The 25,962-nt window shown below is 35.9% G+C and overlaps 1 protein-coding gene across 2 annotated transcripts; it reads right to left on the minus strand.

Annotated features, from left to right (window-relative positions):
• Positions 1 to 14,266: 14,266 nt before the first annotated feature.
• LOC140805303 (LIM domain-containing protein WLIM1-like) lies at positions 14,267 to 16,803 on the minus strand. Of its 2 annotated transcripts, none has more exons than XM_073161566.1 (4): positions 16,060 to 16,399; positions 15,056 to 15,152; positions 14,832 to 14,965; positions 14,267 to 14,753 (listed from the first exon to the last, which is right to left on the minus strand). In XM_073161566.1, the coding sequence occupies exons 1-4, from the start codon at positions 16,123 to 16,125 to the stop codon at positions 14,553 to 14,555; spliced, it is 498 nt and encodes a 165-aa protein (XP_073017667.1). In that variant the 5' UTR covers positions 16,126 to 16,399; the 3' UTR covers positions 14,267 to 14,552. The 2 variants fall into 2 exon arrangements, with proteins under 2 accessions (XP_073017667.1, XP_073017666.1); XM_073161565.1 differs by lacking the exon at positions 16,060 to 16,399 and adding an exon at positions 16,460 to 16,803 and having other exon boundaries at positions 14,269 to 14,753.
• Positions 16,804 to 25,962: the final 9,159 nt, after the last annotated feature.

Raw genomic sequence — 25,962 nt, forward strand, 5'->3', positions numbered from 1 at the left:
CTTGCAGACATTATCAGTGATACCTAGGGAATCAAGGGGCATTGCTACTAGACGCTCTTACCATGGTTCGATGGGTTTAATCAAAAATATGATTTCTGACATTCTCATGATCAATTGTTGATATATATATTGAGGAAAATTAGGGTAAGCCCGAATAAAAGATTATGTCCTGAATCACAAAGAGTTGTGAACCCACGGCTAGCTGTTTCCCTGAACTATTGAGGGTCACACAAGCACTGGATCTTTTGTTCCCGTTGAGAGAATAAATTCAAGAAGTTGAATTTATATTATGATATAGTAAATTCAAGGAGTTGAATTTATGATAATTAAATTTTGAGAAAATAAATTCAAGGAGTTAAATTTATGAGATAGTAAATTCAAGAAGTTGAATTTATGAAATTTGGAGAGAATAAATTCAATGAGTTGAATTTATGAAATTTGAGAATTTAATTTATTGAATTTATAAAATTTGAGAATTTAATTTATTAAACTCAAAAGTTGAGTTTATTAAATATTAAGTTTTGAAGGTGATAAATTCAAGGAGTTGAATTTATAATTTAAATATTAAATTCAAATGTTGAATTTATAATGGATTTAAATTAAATGTAATGAGTGTATATATTATGGGTTTGTAGGAGTACAAAATCAACATACAAATTATTAAAGTTCTTAATTGGACTTTAAAAGAATAATTAATTAATTAAACTAGTTGGACTAGAGTAATTAATTAAGCCCATTAAGTATTAAATTTAATTAATAGGCTTGTAGGAGTACAAATCCAACATACTAAATAATGAAAGTTCTTAATGGACTTTGATTAATTAATTAAACTAGTTCTAATAGTCCAATTAGTTAATCAAGTTCATCAATGTTAATTATGATAACTAAATCATGGCTTGATTATAAAAGAGAGTTAAGAGGCCATAACCCTAGCCACTTCAAGACTCCAAATTTTAGAAAATCATATCCCAAATTCCTCTCAAATTTCTGGCCACATCAAAGTGTTTTGGTTTGAGCCGCTTCTCGATTTTTAATCTCCAACGTTAAAAGTTCTTCCAAATATTCTAGTGCTATTTGGAAGAGGAACAAATATTCTAGTCGTGGATTTGATAGAAGGATTGAAGAAAGAAGTTCTTGAAGAAATTTAGTAGGGAATTCAACAAGAGCTATATCTACAAATACCGGATTAGTTGGAGCCGAGTGTATTAATTCACTAAGGTTACGTTTGGTTGGAAGGATAGAGTAAACTAATGATTAGTACGTAAATGATAAAGAAAATGATTGTGATAGGATTGTAATATATGGTGTAAAATAATATTATGTTTGGTAAGATTTTTAAGTGTAGGATAATTTTGAATTTTTTGATGAAAAGACGAATTTGCCCTTCCCATTCGCGACGGCGAAAGTGGGAAATGGTCTGCCGGAAAAGGTCGGCGGGTGAGAGGGCCTGAAACGATTGCCGGAAAATCGGCGACGGTTGATCAACAACCGTCGCTAATAGCGACGGTTTTTGAGAAACCGTCGTCGATCTTTTTAGATCGGCGACAGTTTCTGAAAAACCGTCGCTCTGTTTTTGAGACAACCGTCGCGCTTTGCGACGGATTTTTACAAACCGTCGGTAAACGGTTGGCCGGTGCTCGGCCACGGTCGGCGGTCCTTCGGTGGTCGGCCGGCGGCGGTCGTGGCGGTAAGTGGTGGTGAGTTTGAATTTAGGAGAAGGGTAAAATTGGAAAAGTAGGAGGTATTAGGAGTGGGATAAGTTATCACACCTAAATTATCAGTATTATTTGTCCAACAAATTGTAGCTACAGTGCGGGCTTTTTCCTATTGTCACGGGCCCATATATTTGATAAAAAACCAACCAAACATTGGATTAGCCATTGATTGTTAACTTATCATGGGCTAATCCATGATACCAAACGGGCCCTAAGGCTGTGTTTGGTTTGGAGGATAAAATAAACTAATGATTAGTAAGTAAATGATAAAGAAAATTATTGTAGTAAGAATGTAATATATGGTGTTATGTTTGGTATGATTTTTAATTGTAGGATAATTTTGAATTTTTTGATGAAAGGACAAAATTTCCCTTTTTTTTTTCTTCTTCCACTCCGGCAGCGGCGACAACGGTCCGACGGTGACGTTTCGGCAATGTTGGTGCGGCCAGCGGCGTCGACGGCTGCCGGCCGGCCGGATGTTATCGGTCGGCGGCGTCGGTTAGTTCTCGGCGGTTGCTGGCGGCGATCACCCGACAGTCGGCGGCAACAGTCATCCGGAGGCGGCGGTCGGCCAACGGCGGCGGTGGTCGGTGGCGGCGGTTGTGGCGGGAAGTGGTGGTGAGTTTGGATATAGGAGAAGGGTAAAATTGGAAAAATATGAAGGATTAAGAGTTGGATAAATAATCCTAGGAGGTGAGGAGGTATTATTTTAACCTACCTAATATAATCTTATCATTCATAGGATGTATTGACTTGGTTAAATAATCACTCTTACCAAACGAGAGATAAGGTGGGTTAAAAAAAAATAAACCCACCTTATCACCCCTACCAAACACTGCCTAAAGGTACCTCGATTGCTACATTATATTATGGTGGATCGGATTTTATACTCAGGGGCTATGTCGATTCAGATTATGCAGATGATCCTTATAAGAAGAAGTCTGCTACTGGTTATGTGTTTACACTTGCAAGGGGAGCAATATGCTGGGTTTCAAAACTGCAAACAGTTGTGACATTATCTACAACAGAGGCAGAATACATGGCAGCTACTCAAGCTTGCAAGGAGGAAATATGTATTAAAATGTTATTGGAGGATATCAGACACAAACAAGAGAATCTTCTTTTGTTTTGTGACAGTCAGAGTGCCTTGTACATTGCAAAGAATCCAGGAATCCAGCGTTTCATTCCAGGACGAAACACATTGGAGTCTAATTTCACTTTGTGCGGGAAGTAGTAGAAGAAGGAAGTGTGGATATGCAGAAGATCCATACAAAAGATAACATAGCTGATTTTCTGATCAAGCCAGTGAACACTGATAAGTTTGAGTGGTATAGATCTTCAAGTGGCCTAGCGGAAACGTAAGCAACGGGGATTGACAAGATTGAAAGGATGTGTGGAGATGTGTTTGATTCTCAATCAAATCTCAACGTGAGAGAAATGTCAGCAAATAGGAAATGCATTTAATGCATTTCCTGCGTTGACTAATTTTGTGGAAATGACGGCTTGTATTTTGCAGGTTGCTGAAGAAACGAAACTTACTAAAATTAATAAATGCACGCGGTTTCACACTCAAAATTTTGATTATAAATAGAGACACAATTCGATAATTTCATTCATCCCTTCTTCGAGTTTTCTTTCAGCTTATAAGCATTTGAGTGCTTAGTTCTATAATATATGTGAGGTGTTTTGTTCTCATGTATTAAGAGAGTATGTGTTCTCTTTGAAAACACAGTGAGTGAGTTGTACACCACAAAATATTATAGTGGAATTCTTTTCATCTTGCCTGTGGTTTTTACCCAAATAATTTTTATGTTTTTTCCACGTAAATCTCGGTGTCCAGTTTATTCTTTATTTTCATATTTATTATCTCAAATTACCGCACGTGGGACCAACATTTATTTGTGCCCTCCATCCTTTACATGAAGAATTTCACGGGGGAATAATAATAATAATAATAATAATAATAATAATAATAATAATAATAATAAAGGGGAACTCATGGAGACCGTCCACTACAATTCAATATTGATGGGTCGGTTTGATACGTGAAAATAAATTGCGTCATATTATTGGGTCGTTATTAAACGTGAGGCGAAACACGCGGATGTTGCATAGGGATGCAATTGGATTCTACCTTTTAGAAATTACAATTGGCTGATATTATTCGGGATTATAGTTGGCTAATTGGACTCTTCTTGTCCACTAAGGAAATACGAATTCTCTTTTTCATCATAGGGTGGTGGAAATGTCAAAATAATGGGAGGGAGATTTATAAAATAAAATCCATATTTTATATCTTCGAATTATTTTAAAATTATCAGCAATCATTATATGTTTTCATTTTTCAGTATATTTACGATGACTGCTCGTAACCCACTTTCGATCATTTTCGATCAAAACAAATTGACTGGCCCTAACTATAATGACTGGTTTCGAAATTTAAAGATTGTTCTGAACTCAGAAAAGATTGTTTATGTGCTTGATAAGAAGCCACCGAAGGAGGCATCTTCGGACGTAAGTGAGCTGAACTAGCTAAGCTTGAGAAATGGTGGGACCATGATCTCCAAGCTAAAAGCTATATGTTGGCTTCTATGTCGAATGAACTACAGAGGCGGTTCGAGGATGCTGCGAATGCTGCTGACATTCACCTTCATCTGAAAGAGTTGTATGGTGCACAGACTTGGTCAGAAATACATGCTACTGCGAAAGAACTCATGACTACAGGTATACGAGATGGGACTTCTGTCCATGAGCATTGTGTTAGGATTATTGTGCTCATTGAGAAATTGGTGAGGCTCGACGTGGTTATTCTTGGTGAGCTCGCAACTGATATTCTCCTACCGTCACTGCCTCCCTCGTTCGATGGATTTGTGGTTAATTTTAATATGAACAAGCTTGATGCTACCCTTGAAGATTTTGTCAATATGCTTGCTACTTATGAGGCCACAATCGAAAAGGAGAAGCATGTTCTTCTAGTGGGTTCATCGTCTGGTACGAAAAAGGGAGCCCCAAATAAAGAAAAGAAGAGTTCTGCCCCTCTAAAGAAGAACAAGCACAACAAAAATCCATATAAAAAACCCTTTATGGGGACCTCAAAACCCGACAAGTCAGAACATTTATGTTTCCACTGCAACAAGCCTGGACATTGGAGGCGTAAATTGTAGTATCCCGATTCCTAATTCGAGTTAATTATTGGATTAATTATTTTCGGTGGGATCGGAAGGACCGAACCGGGTTCGGATCGTCCGATCATGGTTCGGATCGTCCGAGCCAGATGTCGGATCGTCCGAGCCAGGTGGCTGGACCCGTGACAGACATGCAGAATTCGGATCGTCCGAGCAAGGGTTCGGATCGTCCGAGACAGGTGGCTGGACACGTAGAACGCATGCAAGGTTCGGATCGTCCGAAGTGGGTTCGGATCGTCCGAAGTGTACCGGATCGGAGCTTCCGAAGTGGATCGGATCGTCCGAACGTTGACTATAAATAGAGGCGCGAGGCTTCATTTCTTACTCGCCATTTCAGAGCGTTCCAGAGCGTTTTAGTCGTTTCTGAGAGGTTTCTAGTCTTTCCCGAGGTTCAGGCACTAGCAGGGAGCTACTGGTTTTGTAGCGGAGCTGTGCTCTAATTGGGAGCTAGCGGCATCAGCGGGCTAGCGACGGACGAAGGTTTGGAATTGTATCATTATTATTTCAGGATTATCTAGTTAAGTCTGGTAGATAAGTTTTAGTGATGGTTTTCACTTGATGAATAGGCTTGGAATAGACCTGTTTGTCTGGTTTTCCAGTGGATTAGGATTGCAGTGATAGAGGTACGAAAGTACTATCCGAGATATCCTGGTCGAGTATACATTCTTATATGTGTTGCATGATTATGTGGTGCATTGATATATGTCATATGATGCATGCTATTATGTCACGCTGTATGATGCATGTTGCATTTCATGTTGAGCCGTATCTCCTTCGAGATAGCCTTTACTGTTGAGCTGTATCTCTTTCGAGATAAGCTATATCTTGTGGGGCCGCTCAGCCCTGTCTTGTGTTGTGGACGCATGGACACCGAGAGTACACAGTGGCCGACGGGTCCGGAGGGCTTCGGTGATCCGGGACATTTTAGGTCCACGTCTATTCTTGTAGTGGATGCAGTGACCCAGAGGAGTACCGCGCGGCACTATCCACTTGGCGCCTCTAGACTGAGCATATTGAGATCCTTTGTTACTCCTGTTTCTTGACTACCCTGGTATCATATCATAGCATGTGCATTTCATATAGGTTTGTATACTCATGCTTTTGTACTGGGCGTTCTTATCGCTCATGTCCTCGGTTTTGTTTATCTTGGACACCCCATTCCCACGGGGCAGGCCTCAGGTTGGACAGCTCAGGAGGAGGAGGAGGAGGACGTTGAGTAGCTGGTTGGTTTAGTTCTTCGGTATCTTTTTGATTCGATATGGTTGTACCGTATATTTCATTTTTAGTTGAGTTGTCCTGGATTTCGATTGGGTTGTATAACTATCTTTTGGTGACAGTTTTCCGCCTTTATTTCTGATTGTTTTTAATTAAGTTAATCGCATGCTTAGTTCTTGTTTAGTAGGTGATTCTGGAACGGGTCACTACATAAATGCATGGAGTATCTTGCCCAGAAGCGTTCTGGTCATGGTATGTTTTATATTGAAGTTAATGTTTTCATTAATTCCTCTTCTTGGTTATTGGATACCGGATGTGGTTCTCATCTGTGTAATGATTTGTAGGTGATGGGAAAAGCAAGAGGCTTAGAGATGGTGAGACCTTTCTAAGACTAGGAAATGGAGCAACAGTTGCTGCCACTGTCATTGTGGATGTTACTTTAATTTTGGACAATAATTTTATGTAGTTTTTGAGAGACGTTTTATTTGTTCCTGAATTGGTTAAAAACATTCTTTCTATTTCTATGCTTGATAAGATGGTTATTCTTGTGTTTTTGCTAAAGGTGTTTGCAATTTATACAAGAATAAATGTTTGATTGGAACTGGAGAATTAATAAACGATCTCTATACCTTAAAATTAAAGGATATTCCGTTAAACAATGTCTAAGCGCATACGAAAACAACAACAAACAAAAGAAAAATAGAAAATCCAAATCACGCACAAATATGGCACGCTAGACTAGGTTTTATTTCCCAAAAGAGGATGCACAAGCTAGTGGGAGAAAGCATGTTTGACTTTTCAGACATAAATTCTCTACCTACTTGTGAGTCCTGTCTAAAAGGAAAGATGACTAAGACTCCATTCAATGGAAACATGGAACTTGCACATGGTCTATTGGATTTGATCCACACGGACGTCTAAAGCCCGCTAAGTGTTAGCACAAACTTTGGGCATTCCTACTTCATTACCTTTACTGATGAACATTTGAGGTATGGGTACGTCTATTTGATGAAAAACAAATCTGAAGTATTTGAAAAATTCAAAGAATTAAGATCTGAAGTAGAAACCAGCTAGAAAGAAGTATTAAGACACTTCGATCTGATCGAGGTGGAGAATACTTAAGTGCTGAATTTTTGGTTTATCTAAAAGAGAATGAGATTCTCTCACAATGGACTCCACCAGCAATACCACAATTGAATGGTGTTTCTGAACGTCGAAATCAAACCTTGATGGACATGGCTTGATCCATGATGGGATTCACTGAATTGCCTACGTCGTTTTGGTGCTTTGCGTTTGAAACTGTGGAAATGTTGTTGAATAATTTCCATACTACAGCAGTGGATAAATACCATATGAGATATGGATGGGAAAAACTCCCAAATATTCTTACATGAGAATATGGGGATGTCCTGCTTACGTGAAGCAGACAGTGGGAGAGAAATTGGATAGTAGATTCACTTTGTGCTACTTTGTAGGATCCAAAGAATTCTGTTGGATATTATTTCTATCATCCCAATGAAGCAAATATGTTTGTTTCAAGAAACGCGACCTTTTTGGAAAAGGACTCTCTATTAGATAGAAAAGGCAAGATTGTTGAACTTGAAGAAATTCAAGATACTCCATCAACTATAGAAGTTGAACCCATTTCCCAAAAACCAGTAGTTGAAGTACAAGCTCTTAGAAGGTCTGATAGGGTTATTAGACCACCTGCAAGATATACGCTTCTTCAAGAACAAATCCGTGATGAGCATTGAGTTGGATGTGATCCAATGAATTTCAATGAAGCAATATCTGATACTGATTCAACCAAATGGCTTGAAGACATGCAGTCTGAAATGGACTTTATGTATTCAAACCAAGTCTGGACATTGGTGGATCCACATGAGGGAATCGTTCCCATATGATGCAAATGGATCTACAAAAGAAAGCTTGGGGCAGATGGGAAGGTATTGACCTTCAAAGCAAGACTTGTTGCAAAAGGTTATACTCAAAGGCAAGGAATTGACTATGAGAAAACTTTTTCACCATTTGCTATGTTTAAGTTCATTAGAATATTACTAGTCATGGCAGCATGGTATGACTATGAGATATGACAAATGGATGTAAAGACTGCATTCCTCAATAGAGACATCAAAGAAGAAATTTATATGTCTCAACCTGAGGGATACACATTAGTAGGAAGTGAGCATAAGGTATGCAAACTTCAGAGATCAATATATGGTCTCAAGCAGGCGTCAAGGAGTTGGAACCCCAGATTTGATAGTACTATCAAGGAATTTGGTTTTGCTAAAAATCCTGAGGAACCTTGCGCATACAAGAAAGTTAGTGGGAGTGCAGTGACATTCTTAATACTTTATGTTGATGACATCCTACTCATTGGGAATGATGTAGGATTACTGCGATCAACTAAAGTATGGTTAGCAAGTAAATTTTTCATGAAAGACATGGGTGAAGCATCATATGTCTTTAGAATACAAATCTATAGAGATATATCAAAGAGGATGTTGGGACTCACCTAAGCCACTTATATCGATATCATTTTGAAGCGATTCTCTATGGAAGAATCCAAGAGAAGATACTTACCAGTGTGTCATGGTGTTACTCTATCTAAAGCTATATGTCCCAAAACTGATGAAGAGATAGAGATGATGACACGTATTTCATATGTGTCAGTCAATGGTAGAATCATGTATGATATGATATCAACACGTCCTGATGTTGCTTACGCTCTGAGTGTTACAAGTAGATATCAGGCGAACCCTGGTCCAATGCATTGGAAAGCCGTGAAGGATATTCTTAAGTACTTGAGGACTAAGAACTTGTTCATGGTTTATGGGGGTGGAGAATTGAAATTGGAAGGCTACACTGATTCTAACTTCCAATGTGACGTAGATGATTCGAAATCGACCTCTGGTTTTGTATTCATGCTAAATGGTGCGTCTGTCTCTTGGAAAAGTTCCAAACAAGATACCGTTTCGGATTCCACCGCTGAAGCTAATACATTGATGCATCTTCTGTAGCCAAAGAGGCAGTTTGAATGATGAATTTTGTCCAAGAGTTGGGCGTTATTCCAAATCGAGTTGATCCAGTCCCGGTGTACTGCGACAACAATGGTGTCATTGTGCTAGCAAAGGAACCAAGGTCTCATCAGCGATCCAAACATGTACTGAGAAAATTCCACATCATCCGAGAGATTGTGAGAAGAGGAGATATATCAATCGAAAGAGTCCCCTCTGCAGATAATATTGCCGATCCACTTACAAATCCCTTGCCAGGTCCATTGTTTGAAAATCATCGTGAAGCAATGGGATTAAAGTCTATGGGTAGTTGGATCTAGGGAAAGTGGGAGATTGTTAGAGTAGATACCCTGTAAGCCAATTGTTGGCTAGAGAATTTATTGACTCAGTTGTAATAAACAATCTTATTTTTAATATAATTCATTATTTCATGGTTTGTTATTTCTTTATCTGTATATCCATGTGATCAACATAGATAAAGACCTTGATTATACTTTAATACAAATGAATCGTAATTCAATGTTGAAACTCATTTGTAAATATCGTATAATCTAAATTCGTTCCTAGTCAATTCAGCCGTCTAAAACATCGATAAAGGTCGCTAGAGCTCGAGACTAGCATCTGTGATGTTTTGTACCGCATTTCTTGGTAAGGGCATAAAGATGTCCAAACATGCAGATGAGTAGTCATATGATGATTATACCGAACTACCCTCTCTTGGACTTTCCAAGTGGTTATCATTCATCGAGAGGATAAGTCTGTGGTTATGATTGTACACTATTAGTATTTACGATCCGGGACAACACTGAGGCTCTATATGCTAGGGCTGTGGTTTGACTGGTTTACCGACTCCAGGAGAGTTATAAGGTTACGAGATTGTGTACAGTTGCGACACATGTAGGAGCCAGTGCAATGTAGTCGGGAATTCACCGCACACCTACAGGTTTGGATATCCTATGTGATCTGATGAAATAATAGTACATAGAATCTCTGGCCAGATTATGAGTTGTATGTTAGATAAGGAGTTCTCCAATTGTACATGTGATGCCATTATTTGTTCCAAAGATGAGTCTCATAGTTATCGAATTATTATGCAACTCTCGATGAACCAATGGTTATAGATTCGATCGGGATATATGAGATGAATGTACCGTACTGTACGTTAATCATAATCAACTGGTTCTTGCAGTCACTATCAGTGATATCTAGGGAATCATGGGGCGATGCTACTAGACGCTCTTACCATGGTTCGATGAGTTTAATCAGGAATTCTGACATTCTTATGATCAATTGTTGATACATAGAATGGTGCGAATTAGGGTAAGCCCAATTAAAAGATTATATCCTGAATCTCAAAGAGTTGTGAACCCACAGCTAGCTGTATCCCTGAACCATTGAGGGTCATACAAGCACTGGATCATTTATTCCCGTTTAGAGAATAAATTCAAGAAGTTGAATTCCAATTATGTTGAATTCCAATTATGATATAGCAAATTCAAGGAGTTGAATTTATGATAATTAAATTTTGAGAAAATAAATTCAAGGAGTTGAATTTATGAAATTTGAAAAGAATAAATTCAAGGAGTTGAATTTATAAAATTTAAGGATTTAATTTATTAAACTCAAAAGTTGAGTTTATTGAATATTAAATTAAATATAGTGGGAAGTATATTTAATGAGCTTGTAAGAGTACAAGTCCAACATACTAAATAAATAAAGTTTTTAATGAATTTGATTAATTAATTAAACTAGTTTGACTAGCCCAATTAATTAATCAAGCATATTAATGTTAATTAGGTCATGTAATTTGTTTATTCTAAAATTTTTGACCTAAAATCAAAGCCTCCACTAATTTGGATTGTGAGATTTTCGAGAATCCACAACCATAATCATCCAAATATTTATTTTACTTAATTAATTAAATTAATTAAGTAAATGATAATAAAAGAAATAATTAGAATATTATATTCTAATTGAATGGAATGGTTCGAAAACTCTCTCCAATTTTGCAAGAAACAATTGCTGCTCTCGAAATTTTTCTACTTTTGCAAAGAAGTTTCGGCCACCTTATTTGATAGGTATTGGGTCGATTTTTCTTTGTGTTCTATCTCTACGTAAAAGATCGTCTATACTTTCTAGCACAAGTTAGAAGATGAACAAATAATCCGGTCGTGGACCTGATTCGAATATTAAAGAATGAAATTTGAAGAAAGTTCCGGAATTATCGTCTATACTATCTCTATGTATCAAGAGCTATCTCCGTTAATTCCAGATTAGTTGGAGCCGTGTGAATTATTCACTAAAGGTATAATGTTTAAAACCCATATGATTGTTTAATTATAAGACCATACGAGTGTCCAAATATATCTTGAATGTCAAGATCTAAAATTTTTAAAACTTCCGCTGTGTTTGGGCACAAGAAAACCGAGATCCTACAATTCAAACTTCAAATCTGCTATAGGTCTGAAATTACAAAGGAGATCGTTAGAAGGGGACAAGGAGGGTGTTCCGACAAAACCCATGCTCAAATCAAGTATTGAAAATAGAATGAGAGAGCAGCTAAAGAGACTGTTAAGAATCAATATATTAAATGAATAATTAGACTCTCATAACTGATATTTATAGAAGAAAACATGAAGTTCATCGTAGGTCTCCTACCTTTGAATAGGAATGGACCAGAGGTCCCAAATTTTGTTTGGACCTTATCTTATTAGCATATCAACAGGGTATCATATATAAAACTAAAAATATGGGATACCTGTAATAATGATTCTTAGAACGAAATTTGACTTGAAATCATTTCTTTCACCACATAATACCAGCAAGTGTCTCAGTCTCACTGCAACAAAATTAATATTCAAAAGTAAATATTGGCTTTTCCTTTCCTTTTGGCTTTCCATTGCGAAGAATTTAAATAATCTTCTTAAAACTATTCAGCTGCAAGTATTCCTTCAGATTTGTGGCCAACAAAATAAAGGAAGCCGGGGGCATAATTATTTTGAAGATTTGGCGAGCCTTTATAAACATGTATGAAATTGTCTTGACAGATTTGTCATGAAATCAGATGTGATATAGTCATAAGCATAGTTTGGTACATATGATAAGATAAACATGTTATATATAATATAAAGACAAGTTAAGAATAAATAAGATGTAAGATATTATATTTAATGTTTGGTATGATTTAATAAAAGTGATTAAATTCATTTAGAGTGAGTCTCATGTGAGACCGTCTCACGGATACTAATCAATGAGACGGGTCAACCCTATCCATATTCACAATAAAAAGTAATACTCTTAGCATAAAAAATTATAAATTTTCATGGATGACCCAAATAAGATATCAGACTCACAAATTTGACCAGTGAGACTATCTCACACAAGTTTTTACCATTTATATATTAGATTGTAATGACAAAATTAACCTTATCATAATAAATTTTATAATTTCAAAGTTGTTGCTTGAGTTCTCCGACAGTGCTTGCATGATTTATTTATTTTTTATTAATTTTAGATATTATATAAATATGATAATTGAGCCCTTGATTTTGTGAGTCAAGTCAAATATCAATTTTTAAAGTTAATCGAGTGATACTAATAATTTTATTGAGATTTATAAAAATCATTATATAATTATCTCGAATTCATTTATATAATTATCATATTTATAATATATAAAAATAAATAAAAATATTTGTTTGATTTTAATTTTATATTAGGGTTGAAAGACATGAGCTTTTATAAGAGAAACTTTAAATATTTATAAAATCATTTATATAATTATCTCGAGTTCAAAACAACATTATTTTAATAATATATAAAAATAAATAAAAATATTTGATAGGGTTGAGGATTTTATATATTGAGGGTAATTAAGTCATTTGTGATGTTTTTTTATTATTAAAATAAAATTATCACATCTCATGAAAGGGATATTTTATCTTTGTATAAAATTATTTATCACGGGTATCATGAGCTTTCTAAAAATATACCAAACGTGGGATAAAAAAGATTATTTATCAGTCTCTCTCTTGTCCAGTGTACCAAAATATACCTATAGTATTATGGCAACATAGTTATGCACTAGATTATAATTTTAAAATACAGTTTTTTTAATAATAAAGTCTCTAAATGACATTACTTCGGAAAAAAAGTCTCATAGAAAGAATATTGACTTGCTCGCTAGATACTAGTATTTTTTATTATATTGTTGCTGCATTTCACTTAAATTGTACCCGAGAAATAAATTTAATACAATGTTTTTGTAGAATGTGATGTAAGTGGGAGTATATATGCCATAGAATGTGATGTAAGTGGGAGTATATATGCTATGTTAAAACTGAATCTGATTTTAAACTTACCATTAGATAAATACATTGTTTGAAAATATTTAAAATTAATTTGTTACAAAATTCATTTATTGGCTAAGGATATTAAGGGAGTTTTTGGTAAGGGTGATTAGGTGTGTTTATTTTTTTTAACTCATCTAATCACATGTTTGGTAGGAGTGCTTATTTAACCAGGTCTATCTCTCCTATGAATGATTAGATTATATTAGGTGTGATAAAATAATCACTCCTCACCCCAAGAATTTATTTATCCCACTTTTAATCTATCATATTTTTTCAATTTTATCATTCTCCTAAATCAAAAATCACCACCACTTCCCTACACCGACCGCCGTCGACCGCCGTCGACACCGACCACCGCTGACCGTCGTCTCCTGCCGGCCGCCGCCGACCGTAGCCGCCACCGACCACCCCCTCCTACTGTCGGCCGGCGCCATTCGCCGTCGCCGCCGCCTGATTCCGGCCGGCCAGCCACCGCCGACCACCGTCACAAAACTGGAAAGGTAATTTTGTCAATTCATCAAAAAATTATTATTTATCCTATTGTTAAAAATCATACTAAACATAATATTATTTTATACTTATTTACTTCAATCATTTTTTTTATCATTTCTCTCTTAATCATTTCATTATTTTGTTCTCCAACCAAACGTAGCCTTAAAAAAATAAACTATACACGTGTTTGTATATGTATGTATGTATGTTTATATTATAATTTTACCTGGATGTAGTGATAATTTGTCTTTTGTTAGTTTGGGCACACACTAAATATTAGGACTTGGCTTTTTTGAAGTCAAAAACTCCCATTTCAAGCTTCAAAAACAACATTCAACAAAACTATCTTAATCTCAACCTTGTTTATATTAGACCAAAAACACAATCATCTTGTGATAGTACACACCATCAAAACACAAAACCAAAAGGGAAAATCACCAGCAAATAAACAGAAACGATCTATATCAATCTGTTCTTTAAATTTTGATGTATCTCTATAGTCGATGCTTCAGAACCAAACTTCCCAGGTCTGATATTGGACTTTTAATATCGAGGCGAAACTTATCAGGTATAAACTCAAGCTGTTCCATTCTCCCCTTTCAAATGTTCTTGTTTCGATAATCCGCTAAAGTTGCCTTTTTGCTTGAAAAGTTGAGTGTGGTGATGCCTACAGTAGAGCTGATGTTCATGTGCAACGTAATTTGATGGACTTATCACACAGCCACCGTGGCTGCACTTGAAACAAGGCCTATGATACGAACTTCCATCAACCGCTACCTATAAATATATGTCATAAAAAGCTGTTTAGAAGTATCAATTTAAAAGCTAGAGTTTTTTAATAGTTTATGTATGGACCTTTTCAAGAGGGTAGACTTTCTTGTCGCAAGAAACACATTTATCTTGAGTTCCTGCAAACAAGCTTGAAACTTTGCTGTTCTTTGTAACTCCTTGCTCTGAAGATCTATCGACTCTTGCAGTTTTTGGGCCTCCTGTGGGTAAGATTAGATAAAGATATAAGCTAAGGTTTAGAGTATTATTGAAGGAAAAAAGAGAAATAAGGGGCTTGATTTTGTTACAACCTTCGAAACTTTTATCCAAGCTTCCAGTCATCTTGAAAAGTTGATCATAGTGAGGTTTGCAGTATAAAACTCCTTCATAGGAACAGTAATTACTTAACTGCAGTAAGTACACAGAGAAATTAAAGATAGAATGTGAGCATCTACAAATGAAATCACGCGAAGGCAGAGAAATTAGTGGCAAGAAATAATCTATTCTGGCTTTGAGGCCAACAATCCATGTAACGCAACGTTGATGGTTCGCCATACTTTCTTCGCTTAACTTCATTCCACTAACGGTGCCAAACTATCATAGAGAGGCGTGAAGAAACTAAAATCTGAGGAAAGAAAGGAAAATAAAGTACACTCATATGTTAAAGACAGAGTAAGCTGAGTTTGATCAAGTCTTCTGTACAATGCTCGGTTGATTCAGATTGACAAGAATCGCAAGCCATGTGCATGAGTTCAGGCGACTAGATAAAAGCAATCATTGGCCGAACATACGTATCCTTTCGTCATCTTTCATTGCCACACACCATCAATGGCGATGCAAAATCAGTAGCTTGGTCAGGGAGCACAAAAAACGAGCTCTATACAATTAGGAATGAATGATAAGATGAGGGATGGTAAGCAAAAGAAACAAGAAAGGGTTATTAGGGATTATAATCCAGTAAGTTCCAAACAACTAGGGGCAGAACTCGCAAGGAGATAAGCCAGGGTGTAAGCCGAATAATCACTTCATTGATGCCTTCATTAATTCTATAAACGAATAAGCATTCAAATCTGAGAAACAGCACGCGAGATTGGAATTTTTAATGGATTAACTTCTTTCAGTCAGATTTTGAAAAGTAAAAAACAGAAAACAAAATCTTGTTACAGTCCACTCTCTCAGCATTCTGATAATTCATCTAGGAAATACACAAGGAAATCAATAGCCGGATATGCATTGAAAGTTGATCAAGCACAACGGACTCTCAAACAAGTAGAACGACGATTGAATTTATTTTGCTAACTTACAAGTCACTCACACATTCAAAAGCAAGTCCACTGAAACATGGATCAGATATAGAGAACGAATGATTGCAACCTGACATCAGCAATTGATAATCAGCCACATCATTTGTCCTACAACACAAATTCTCCTTCTTTGGGAAACAAACATTGCCACAGATCAGTTTACATTCAAAACAATATCTGCATCAAGATCCTCACAATTGATCCAATGACATATGTCAACTATCAGCCTATCAAACAGTTTACTCCCGAATACGAGACCATAATTTGTATTTGTGAAAAACTGTACATACTTTTTGACCCGTATCCACTACAAGAAACAGCACAGTTATCAAGCATATCCATACGAACACCACCAAAACAAGTAAGCAAACACAGAAACAAGAAAAACAGATTTTAAAAAAATAATCTGGCCTTGAGGGTTCCCTTGCAATGATGGCATCTGAAGCAAGCCTTGTGATAGACCCTGCTATCCGCAGTGAGTTGATCCATCAAATACACAGTCTTTTCGCAGGATTTACATTTCTGCGTAGTCCCTGCGAAAGTAGTCATCTTCTTGATTTTCTTTCGAAAACTTTTGGCTTGGATCTTGATTCTTTTCTCCACCCTGAAATAAGTGTATATATAATAATAATATAAAGAAGGAAAAGTTCCAGAAATCAACGCTGAAAAATTATGCTATTTCCTTTTTCTCTTTCCGTTGATCACGTCTTCGTTTTTGCTGTGTTTTCCAAGTCAGCTAGTCAGAGGTGTAGGCTTTGTAGCGCAGGCGTTGCCATGCAGTCCACCATTCGTTTTGGAATGATGTGTCCAATTTATGATTTGTATATATAACAAATTCAATAATGTTTGAATATAGATGTAATAATGTATATATTTTACTATAGAATAAACTTTATGCTTGAGGTTTTTTTTTTTTTTTTTTTTGTAATTCACTAAATGATGTGAATATATTATTAATAAGCGTTCAGAATAGACTTTTTTGTGTTCCATGTTCTTGATTTTATTAATTCTAGCAAAAAGAAAATAAGTTCTTTAAATTCATTACATATTATATATTAAAAAAAAACAACGAATGCCCACAAACTTGTTATCTAATATAAAATGACAGGATCAACATTATATTTTATCAAAATTTGCTCAACTTATTTTCAAATAATATGCATTGTAAAAAATGATTAATATATGTAAAGAATTTTTATATTTTGAGGTCATCTGTTCATATAATTTTCAAAAAAAAAAATATGTTAAGCTTGGAACAAGAAGAGTCATTAAAGGATATTTGTATGTATTTCGTTAAAAAAAATAAAGAAAAGAAAGAAAGAAAAGTGGAGTGCAATAAAAACTGAATTCTGAATGACACTCCCAGATTTTAAAACATATTACATATAATTTGAATAAAGTTATTATTTAAATATAATGAAAATTAAATTGAAAGTAATGTATACCTAAAGAAATATGACTATTTTTAAAAATAAAAATAAAAAATTTGGACATTTGAAATAACATTAAGTAACAAATATTAATTTGAATAGGTTGAGGAGTGCTAGGTTTCGAGAAAATGTTGAATTATTTGTACTTGTCCACACGGTAGGCATTTATGAAAGGGCATGTAGTATTTAATGCTTTTTTTTTAAAATAACAATAATAAAAATAATATCAATAAAAAAATAATATTATTATTAATATAATAATGCCAAAAAATGCAATTTGTTTGATTCGAATATTTAATTTCTTGACATAGTACTCTAGCCATTAATTATTGAGAAGATCATTATGAGTATATGGCTAAGATACAATTATATACAAGTTCAATAATTCTACAATGTCATTAACTAAAACTAGTTGACTAAAAATGAATTATTTCACTATTTGTTACAAATAAATTGTTATGATAGGTGCATGTGTTTAAAATGAGTGAATACACACTTTATAAAAAAAAATTCTTCTTCGTACAAAAGTGATCTCGGTTGATGTTAACAGTCGAAATCAATTCTCGATCTTCAAAGTTGGACAATTGGAAAAGAATAAGTGTGGTATAAGTCCAGCTCGAACTTAGAAACCAAATGAAATCAGTAAACCACAATCAGTGATGACTAAGATAAAATAATGCAGCTGAAATTTAAATACAGAGGTTGTTTATAGAAGTTTAAATGATAAATCTCTTCCGTGTTTTCTCTTCTTCTATTTTCATAAGAATTCTACTTAAAAACTGATAGTTACAATACTTGCGACTACCCACTTCAGTAAGACTTATTATTGTCTAACTGAAATTCTTAGTATCAACTTTTCACAATCGAAAATAATTATGTACAGAAAGACCTTTTATGTCACTTACAAAACTCGCATGAAATACATCATATATATGAAACACTTATGAATATGAGTTCATCACTTATGATATTTGAAATAGATCAGATATAACTTTATATGCGAGCTTGTAAATTATCAGCAAAGCTAGTAAATCTCAGATAGAATAAGTAACATATCATAAGAGAGAGTTGAGAGTTTGATGAATTTTGAGATGGCTTCTTATAGAGAATTGCAACATTCAGATTTGAAAGAATATAATTCATTCATACCAAGACTATAATATAAATAGTATTAGATGCCTCATGTTATTTGTCTTATTCCAAAGATAGTATGGAGCAATAAATGTCTCGAACAACGACATCAAACAACTAGAATGTTCGTGTCTTATATATCCTGAACATTCTCTAATATTCGTATTTGTTGATAAATATGTTTTCAACTTTTAGGAAAACAAATCAGAGATGTTTGGCCAACAAAACATTCAGTAGGCAATAGAGAGATTGGATAAATCAATAACAACTTTCCCTTAATTCCGTAGACCCTTAAAAATCTATTGAAATATAAACCAGAGGTATTCTAAGATAAGGTATGTTGAAATTGCTTGTTTTCGAATTTTAATACTTCGTATTTGAAGACCCGAGGCACATTAATAAAACATATACATACTTATCTAAGGATCCTTTTAACAGTGCTCCAATTCTCTCGTCCAGGATTCGCCATATACCGACTAACTGCTTCCTACTGCTTGAGCAATGTCCGGTCTTGTACAGATCACGGGGAACATCAAACTTCCCACTGCTGATGCATATGGTACTCGAGACATCTTCATCCTCAGTGCTTCACTGCCAGGACACATCTCGGAGGATAACTTGAAGTTAACAGGAAGAAGGGTCAAAATTGGCTTACTATCTTGCATGTTGAAGCGTTGCAAGATTTTCTTCAAATAATTTTTCTGGGAAAGCCAAATCTTTCTGTTACTTCTGTCTCGATGAACTTGCATCCCTAGAATCTTGTTTGTTGGTCTCAAGTCCTTCATATCAAATTCCCTAGCCAACTGTGCCTTCAATCCTTGGACCTGATCTTTTTTGAGGCCTGCTACCAACATTTCATCTACATACAACAGTAAAATAATATAATCATCATCAGATCTCTTAAAATATGAGGGTCTGTGATCATACCCGGATAGAGATGATGGTCTTTCCTCTGATGTCTTCAAGCCGGCAGTCTGTAGTATCCAAGGCTCATGATATAAGAATCAAATCTCTTGTACCAACATCTCGGAGCCTGTTTGAGACCGTACAGAGATTTGTTCAACTTGCAAACGAAGTTCTCTGGTTGGAGCATATAGATTTCTTCAAGATCTCTATGAAGATATATAGTTTTCACATCTAGTTGTTCTAGATATAGGTCAAACACCGCACATAATACCAGAACTACTCTGACTGTTGTAAGGCGAACCACATGAGAAAATATTTCATTGAAGTCAATGTCTTCTTTCTGAGCATACATTTTTACCACCAATCTAGCACAATACCACTCCACTTGGTTTATCATCACGCTTCATCTTATAGACCCATCTGTTTCCAATGGATTTCCTCCCTCGTGGTAGTGTAACAAGATACCACGTTTTATTCTTGTCTAATGCCTCCAATTCTTCCTGCATTGCTATCATCAACAAGGATACATCCGATCTTTGATTAGCCTCGTGAAAACTCGATGGCTCACCATCCTCTAATAATAGAAAATATGCAATGTTGCTTTTAGTGACATAATCTAAAAGCCAACCTGCTGGTCTTCTGTCTCGAGTTGACTGCCTCACATTGGAAACTTCAGACGCAACATGTTCTTGTTCTTCGTGCACTGGTACTGGTTCACAAGAAATTTGACATTCGTCCGTCTTATTTTCCACCTGAAATATAGTAGTTTCTGAATTCAGTGTGCCGTTGTCTCCATTTACTTTATCTTCCTCAAAGATAACATCTCTGCTAATGACAAGCTTGTGAACAGTAGGATCTCACAAGAGAAACCCCTTTACTCTATCAGCGTATCCCAAGAATATACATTTTCTGGATTTCGAATCCTACTTCGATCTTTCTTGCTCATGGTACAGAACGTACACCGGACTTCCAAATGTATGCAAATGAGAATAATCTGTCGGCTTCCCGGTCCACATCTCCATCGGAGTCTTCATATCAATCGCCACTGAAGGAGAACGATTGATAATATAACAAGCGGTTTTGACTGCTTCCGCCCAAAATGACATTTCTAGACCCGCAGTCCTCAACATAGCTCTTGTTCTGTCCAACAAGGTCCTATTCATCCGCTCTGCCACTCCATTCTGTTGAGGTGTATAAGCCGTCGTGAATTGTCTCTTGATGACCTCATGTTGACAATATGCATCAAATTCATCACTGGTATATTCTCCTCCATTGTCAGTCCTTAAACACTTGATTTTCTTTTCATAATCAAGTTCAACTCGCGCTTTGAAATCTTTAAACTTGGAAAACATCTGATTTCTTCTTGATTGGATACACCCAACATCTCCTAGAGAAATCATCAATGAACGAGACAAAGTATCTCGCTCCTCCTAGGGATACAACCGGTGCTTGCCAAACATCCGAATGAATCAGCTCCAATATGCTTTCGCTCCTGGCAGTAGAAGTACCAAACTTTAATCTGTGTTGTTTACAGGCAACATAGTGCTCACAAAAGGGTAGTGACACTTTTGTAAGTCCCGACAGCAGCTTCCATTCTAAGAGAATTTTCCACCCCGGTTCTGACATATGACCGAGCTTTCTATGCCATAACACTGTTAATTCTTCTCCTGAACCAATTGATGCAACAGCTAGTTCCGCCTCTTTGTGTGTTTCTCCCAAAATTACATACACATTTGCAGCAACTTTTTCCGCCTTTCATAACCACAAGCGCACCCTTCACAATTTTCATGATCCATTTTTATACGGTTTACCGATGTCATCCAATCGCCCCAAGGACAAAAATTCTTCGTCACTCCTTTCACATGTCATACCGTATGTAATGGTGCGAATGGTGTCATAAAACATCTTTATTTTGATAGTACCGACCCCAGCAATTTCAAAGGCATGATCATTTCCCATGAATATAGATCCTCATGAGACTTGTTCATAATGATCAAACCATTCTCTTCGAGACGTCGTGTGACACGTCGCTACTGAATCCATAATCCATGTATTACAATATTTGTGTCTGCCTTCTGCAACTGTTGTTGCTTCGCTGAGTAATATTTCACCACCTCCTAAAGTACTGACCACATTTCTTTGAGAACTTTTCTCGATACCCGTACACTCTTTCTTGAAGTGTCCTTTACCGCCACATTTAATGCAGTAAATATTTTTCTTCTTACTTCTTGACTTTGATCTACCTCGTCTTTGGCTCTCATTGGAGTCACGGTCCATAAATCTTCCTCTTATCATCGGTAAAGCTTCTACCTGCTTCGATGTTACCAACTTATCTTCCTTATTCTTGCGCCGGCTTTCTTCTCCGAGAACCACAATTAAGACATCGTCGAATCTTAGAAAGTCCATAAGAATATTGTTTGTTATGTTGATGATAAGTTGATCATATGAATCTGGTAGACTTTGAAGTAGAAACTCCGCACATTCATTTTCCCCTATTTTATGCTCCATGGAAGTGAGTTGGACAAATAGAGTATTTAGTGTGTTGATATGGTCGGTCATCGATGAAGATTCCACCATCCGAAGAGTATAAAGCCTTATCTTTAGGAAAATCATGTTGTGTAGCAACTTGACCTCATCTTTGTGAGAGTATCACAGATAAATTTGTTTGTTTTTATCTCAGAAATACTTGACAGTACTTCGTCTGCTATAGCCAAGTGTAAATTGACAACAGCATTTTCATTCATCTCATTCTACTTTCCATCGTCCGTAATTTCTACCGGTCTATCTCCAATAGCCGCCAAGCAATTCTCCTTTCTTAAAACTGCTTGTATCTTAATTTTCCACAGCATAAAATTGCTTCCGTTAAACTTTGCTATCACGTACCTGCCCGCCATTATGTCTACAACTATTTTAGTAGACTGGACAAAATAATCCTGCCTTAATAAAAAATCTCAAAAAACATTTTCTGATGTGGAAGATCAGTCTAGGCTGCAACCACAGAGCATACAAAGAATTTTAAGAAATTTTGAACCAAGGCTCTGATACCACTTGTTGGTTCCACGTGTGGTAATTTGAGATAATAAATATGAAAATAAAGAATAAACTGGACACCGAGATTTACGTGGAAAACCCCTAAAAATTATTACGGTAAAAACCACTGGTCAAGATGAAAAGAATTCCACTATAATATTTTGTGGTGTACAACTCACTCACTGTGTTTCCAAAGAGAACACACACTCTCTTAATACAGGAGAACAAACACCTCACAAATATTATAGAACTAAGTACTCAAAAACTTATAAGCTGAGAGAAAACTCGAAGAAGGAACGAATGAAATGATCGAATTGTGTCTCTATTTATAATCAAAATTTTGAGTGTGAAACCACGTGCATTTATTAATTTCGTATGAAATTTCGTTTCTTCAGCAACCTGCAAAATACAAGCCGTCATTTCCACAAAATTAGTCAACACAGGAAATGCATTAAATGCATTTCCTATTTGCCGACAATCAAGAAATAATAAAGAACCTATAGTTTTTGCCGCTTGAAAATACAAAGAATGGTAATCGTCTTTAAGTAGTATTTCTGAAGCAGTTGGAAGCTGAATATTTCTCTTTCTTGTCCTTAGATTGAGATTATGCAAAAAAATATCTACAACTTAGATTAGATAACAGGACCAAAAGAGTACAATCTGGACATGAAGCTTGTTCTCAATGTATCAAAGAATTTTTTCCAAGTTCTACTTCACTAGTAATTAATTATCCACATATTTTCTACCAAGAATAAGAATCCGAACAAATCTGAATATTCGATGAAGGTCTTGCAAAAATTACTTAGTTTTTGAGCACTACATGCTATCCTGGATTTTAATTATTACTTCCAAGCGATGAAATCTATGTATATGTAGGCATGCATGTTCGGAAAGAATGCTTTGCATTGTAAAATATGCGTTATTTTTCGGATGCAAACATGGGAAAAGATTCTTTGAAGTTGGAGTTAATGATGCAATCTTCGATGGACAGAATAATAATTAGAACAAGACTTTTCAAGAAAACTTCACGAGAGTGATCAAGACGAGTCAATAAACTGGTTTGAATGAGACAATTGTTTAATAATTTAATCACCTTTACTCATGTTTTGTATATTGATACTCGTTAAAAATATAATGTTCGACTCTGGTACATGAGACTAGACCGAATTCATGTTAGAGTAAATGCCCTGTAAGCCAACTGTTGTGATAGGATCGATTAGAGGGGTAATCGTTGAGCTAAATTAGCTCGGTTCTTGAAATATTGAACACCGATGAATTAAATCGAGTTTGGTGTTCAAACCAAGCGGAAAATACTCGAAATAATCTTTCGTAGAAACCGAATAAATATTTTGTAAACCATTTAAAATATATGCACGTTGAATGAGTTAAATATTCAGTTGAAGCATTTTATCAAACACTTGATATACAATATTTTGGTATTTGAAGAAGACATAAAATGCTTCAACAATGCATCTTTAAAAATATAGAAATGATAAGTAAATGCAATAAACAAATAGACACGAATTTGTTTATGGATGTTCGGAGATTTCAAACACTCCTACGTCACCCCTTCTTCCCCTTGGGAAGGATCCACTAGAAGACTTTGATTTATACAATTACTTGTACAAACCCATTCCGGAAGGGCAGCACCCAACTAGAACTCCTAGCACTAAAGATTGTAGGCAGCACCTCACAATCAGTATATTGTTTAATGTCTCATACGCAAAGACTACATACACAAGTTTATTGTCTTTGTGCAAGACTCACTCAACTAATCTTTGAACTTCAACTCTCTGTATATGTATGAGTGATCGTGTGTGAGGAATATATCAGTTACAGTGGACATCTCAAATGTATCCTTACACAAGGGCATTGTGCTCTCAACTAGCTAATTTATTCATACTAACTGCCCATGCTTTGAATCCACTTCAAAAGCTGTTGTTTGATCTTCAACATATTGTATTTATAAGCCCCAACAATGATATATACGTTAGACACAAGAATGTGACCGTTTGAAAAGTTTATGTACTGTTTCCGAGATTGCAACGGTCAAATTCACCTTGCTGGGCATTTTCCCGACCGATCAACTCTGGTCAACTGGTCAACTCTGGTCAACTCAACTGGTCGTTCAGTTCAACTGGTCAGCAAGCTGGTTCAGTTCAGTTGGTCAATTGCTGGTTCAGTTCAATTGGTTGGTCAGCAGGTCAGCAGCTAGTTCAGTTGGTTCAGTTTCAGCTGATGTGCTGAAATCAGCCTAGCTGATTTCAGTTTGTGCAGAACCAGTAGCTTACATCGTCATTTATCAAGCATCGTAAGCTTCGATTCAGACTTTGACTTCTGAAGATGATTTGTAGATCATCGTCTTATCTTTCCAGCATATACTGAATCGATTCGTTTCGATAACCGAGCTGAGAGATATGACCAAAATACCTGCAGCTGCTCAAACCCAACTGATTGCTGTTTTCGTGTGATTAGTTCGGTAATTGAGCGACCAGTTAGACCACGATAACATCCGATTTTTCCCAACTGACGTGAAATACAACTTGTTCCAAATTGAGTTTTCTGATCAGTCCAGTTGACGGAATGTCATTTGCATCATCCAGTTAAAAGATATCATAAAAACACCGAAGCTTGCGAGAAATTCAGTTTGTGCAGAAATCAGTTTCAACTTGCTTCTTGTGTTTGCAACTTCACACTTGAGTAAATATGTTAGAAACACAATAACAAGTTTTTTTAACATCAAAATCAAGATTGCGAACATGAAATGTTCCAACATGTTGGCTAGGGAATTTATTGACTCTGTTGTAATAAACAATCTTTATTTTAATATAATTCATTATTGCATGGTTTGTTATTTCTTTATATGTATACTCATGTGATCAACATAGATAAAGACCTTAAATATACTTTAATACAAATGAATAGTAATTTGATGTTGAAACTCATTTGTAAACACTGTATAATCTAAATTCGTTCCTAGTCAATTCAGCTGCCTAAAACATGGATAAAGGTCGCTTGAGCTCGAGACTAGCATATGTGATGTTGTGTACCGCGTTTCTTGGTATGGGCATAGAGATTTCCAAACATGCAGATGGGTAGTCATATGATTATTATACCGAACTATCCCTCCCTCGGACTTTCCAAGTGGTTATCATTCATCGAGAGGATAAGTCCGTGGTTATGATTATACACTATTAGTCTTTACGACCCTGGACAACACTGAGGCTCTATATGCTAGGGCTGTGCTTTGACTCGTTTACCGACTCCAGGAGAGTTATCAGGTTGCGAGATTGTGTACAGTTGCGATACATGTAGGAGCCAGTGCAATGTAGTCGGGAATTCACCGCACACCTACGGGTTTGGATATCCTATGTGATCTGATGAAATAATAATACATGGAATCTCTGGCCAGATTAT

The sequence above is a fragment of the Primulina eburnea genome, chromosome 11, assembly GCF_022965805.1.
Source record: "Primulina eburnea isolate SZY01 chromosome 11, ASM2296580v1, whole genome shotgun sequence".
Taxonomy (NCBI): domain Eukaryota; kingdom Viridiplantae; phylum Streptophyta; class Magnoliopsida; order Lamiales; family Gesneriaceae; genus Primulina; species Primulina eburnea.

Bases quoted from the DNA above. Each gene is read 5' to 3' on its own strand.
- LOC140805303 (XM_073161565.1), bottom strand. From the start codon at position 16,597: ATGACTACTTTCGCAGGGACTACGCAGAAATGTAAATCCTGCGAAAAG. The intron at 15,153-16,459 runs GCCAGATTATTT...TACTTACTGCAG, and splicing joins ATTGCAAGGGAACCCTCAAG to TTAAGTAATTACTGTTCCTA. The intron at 14,966-15,055 runs GTTGTAACAAAA...TCTTACCCACAG, and splicing joins CTTGGATAAAAGTTTCGAAG to GAGGCCCAAAAACTGCAAGA.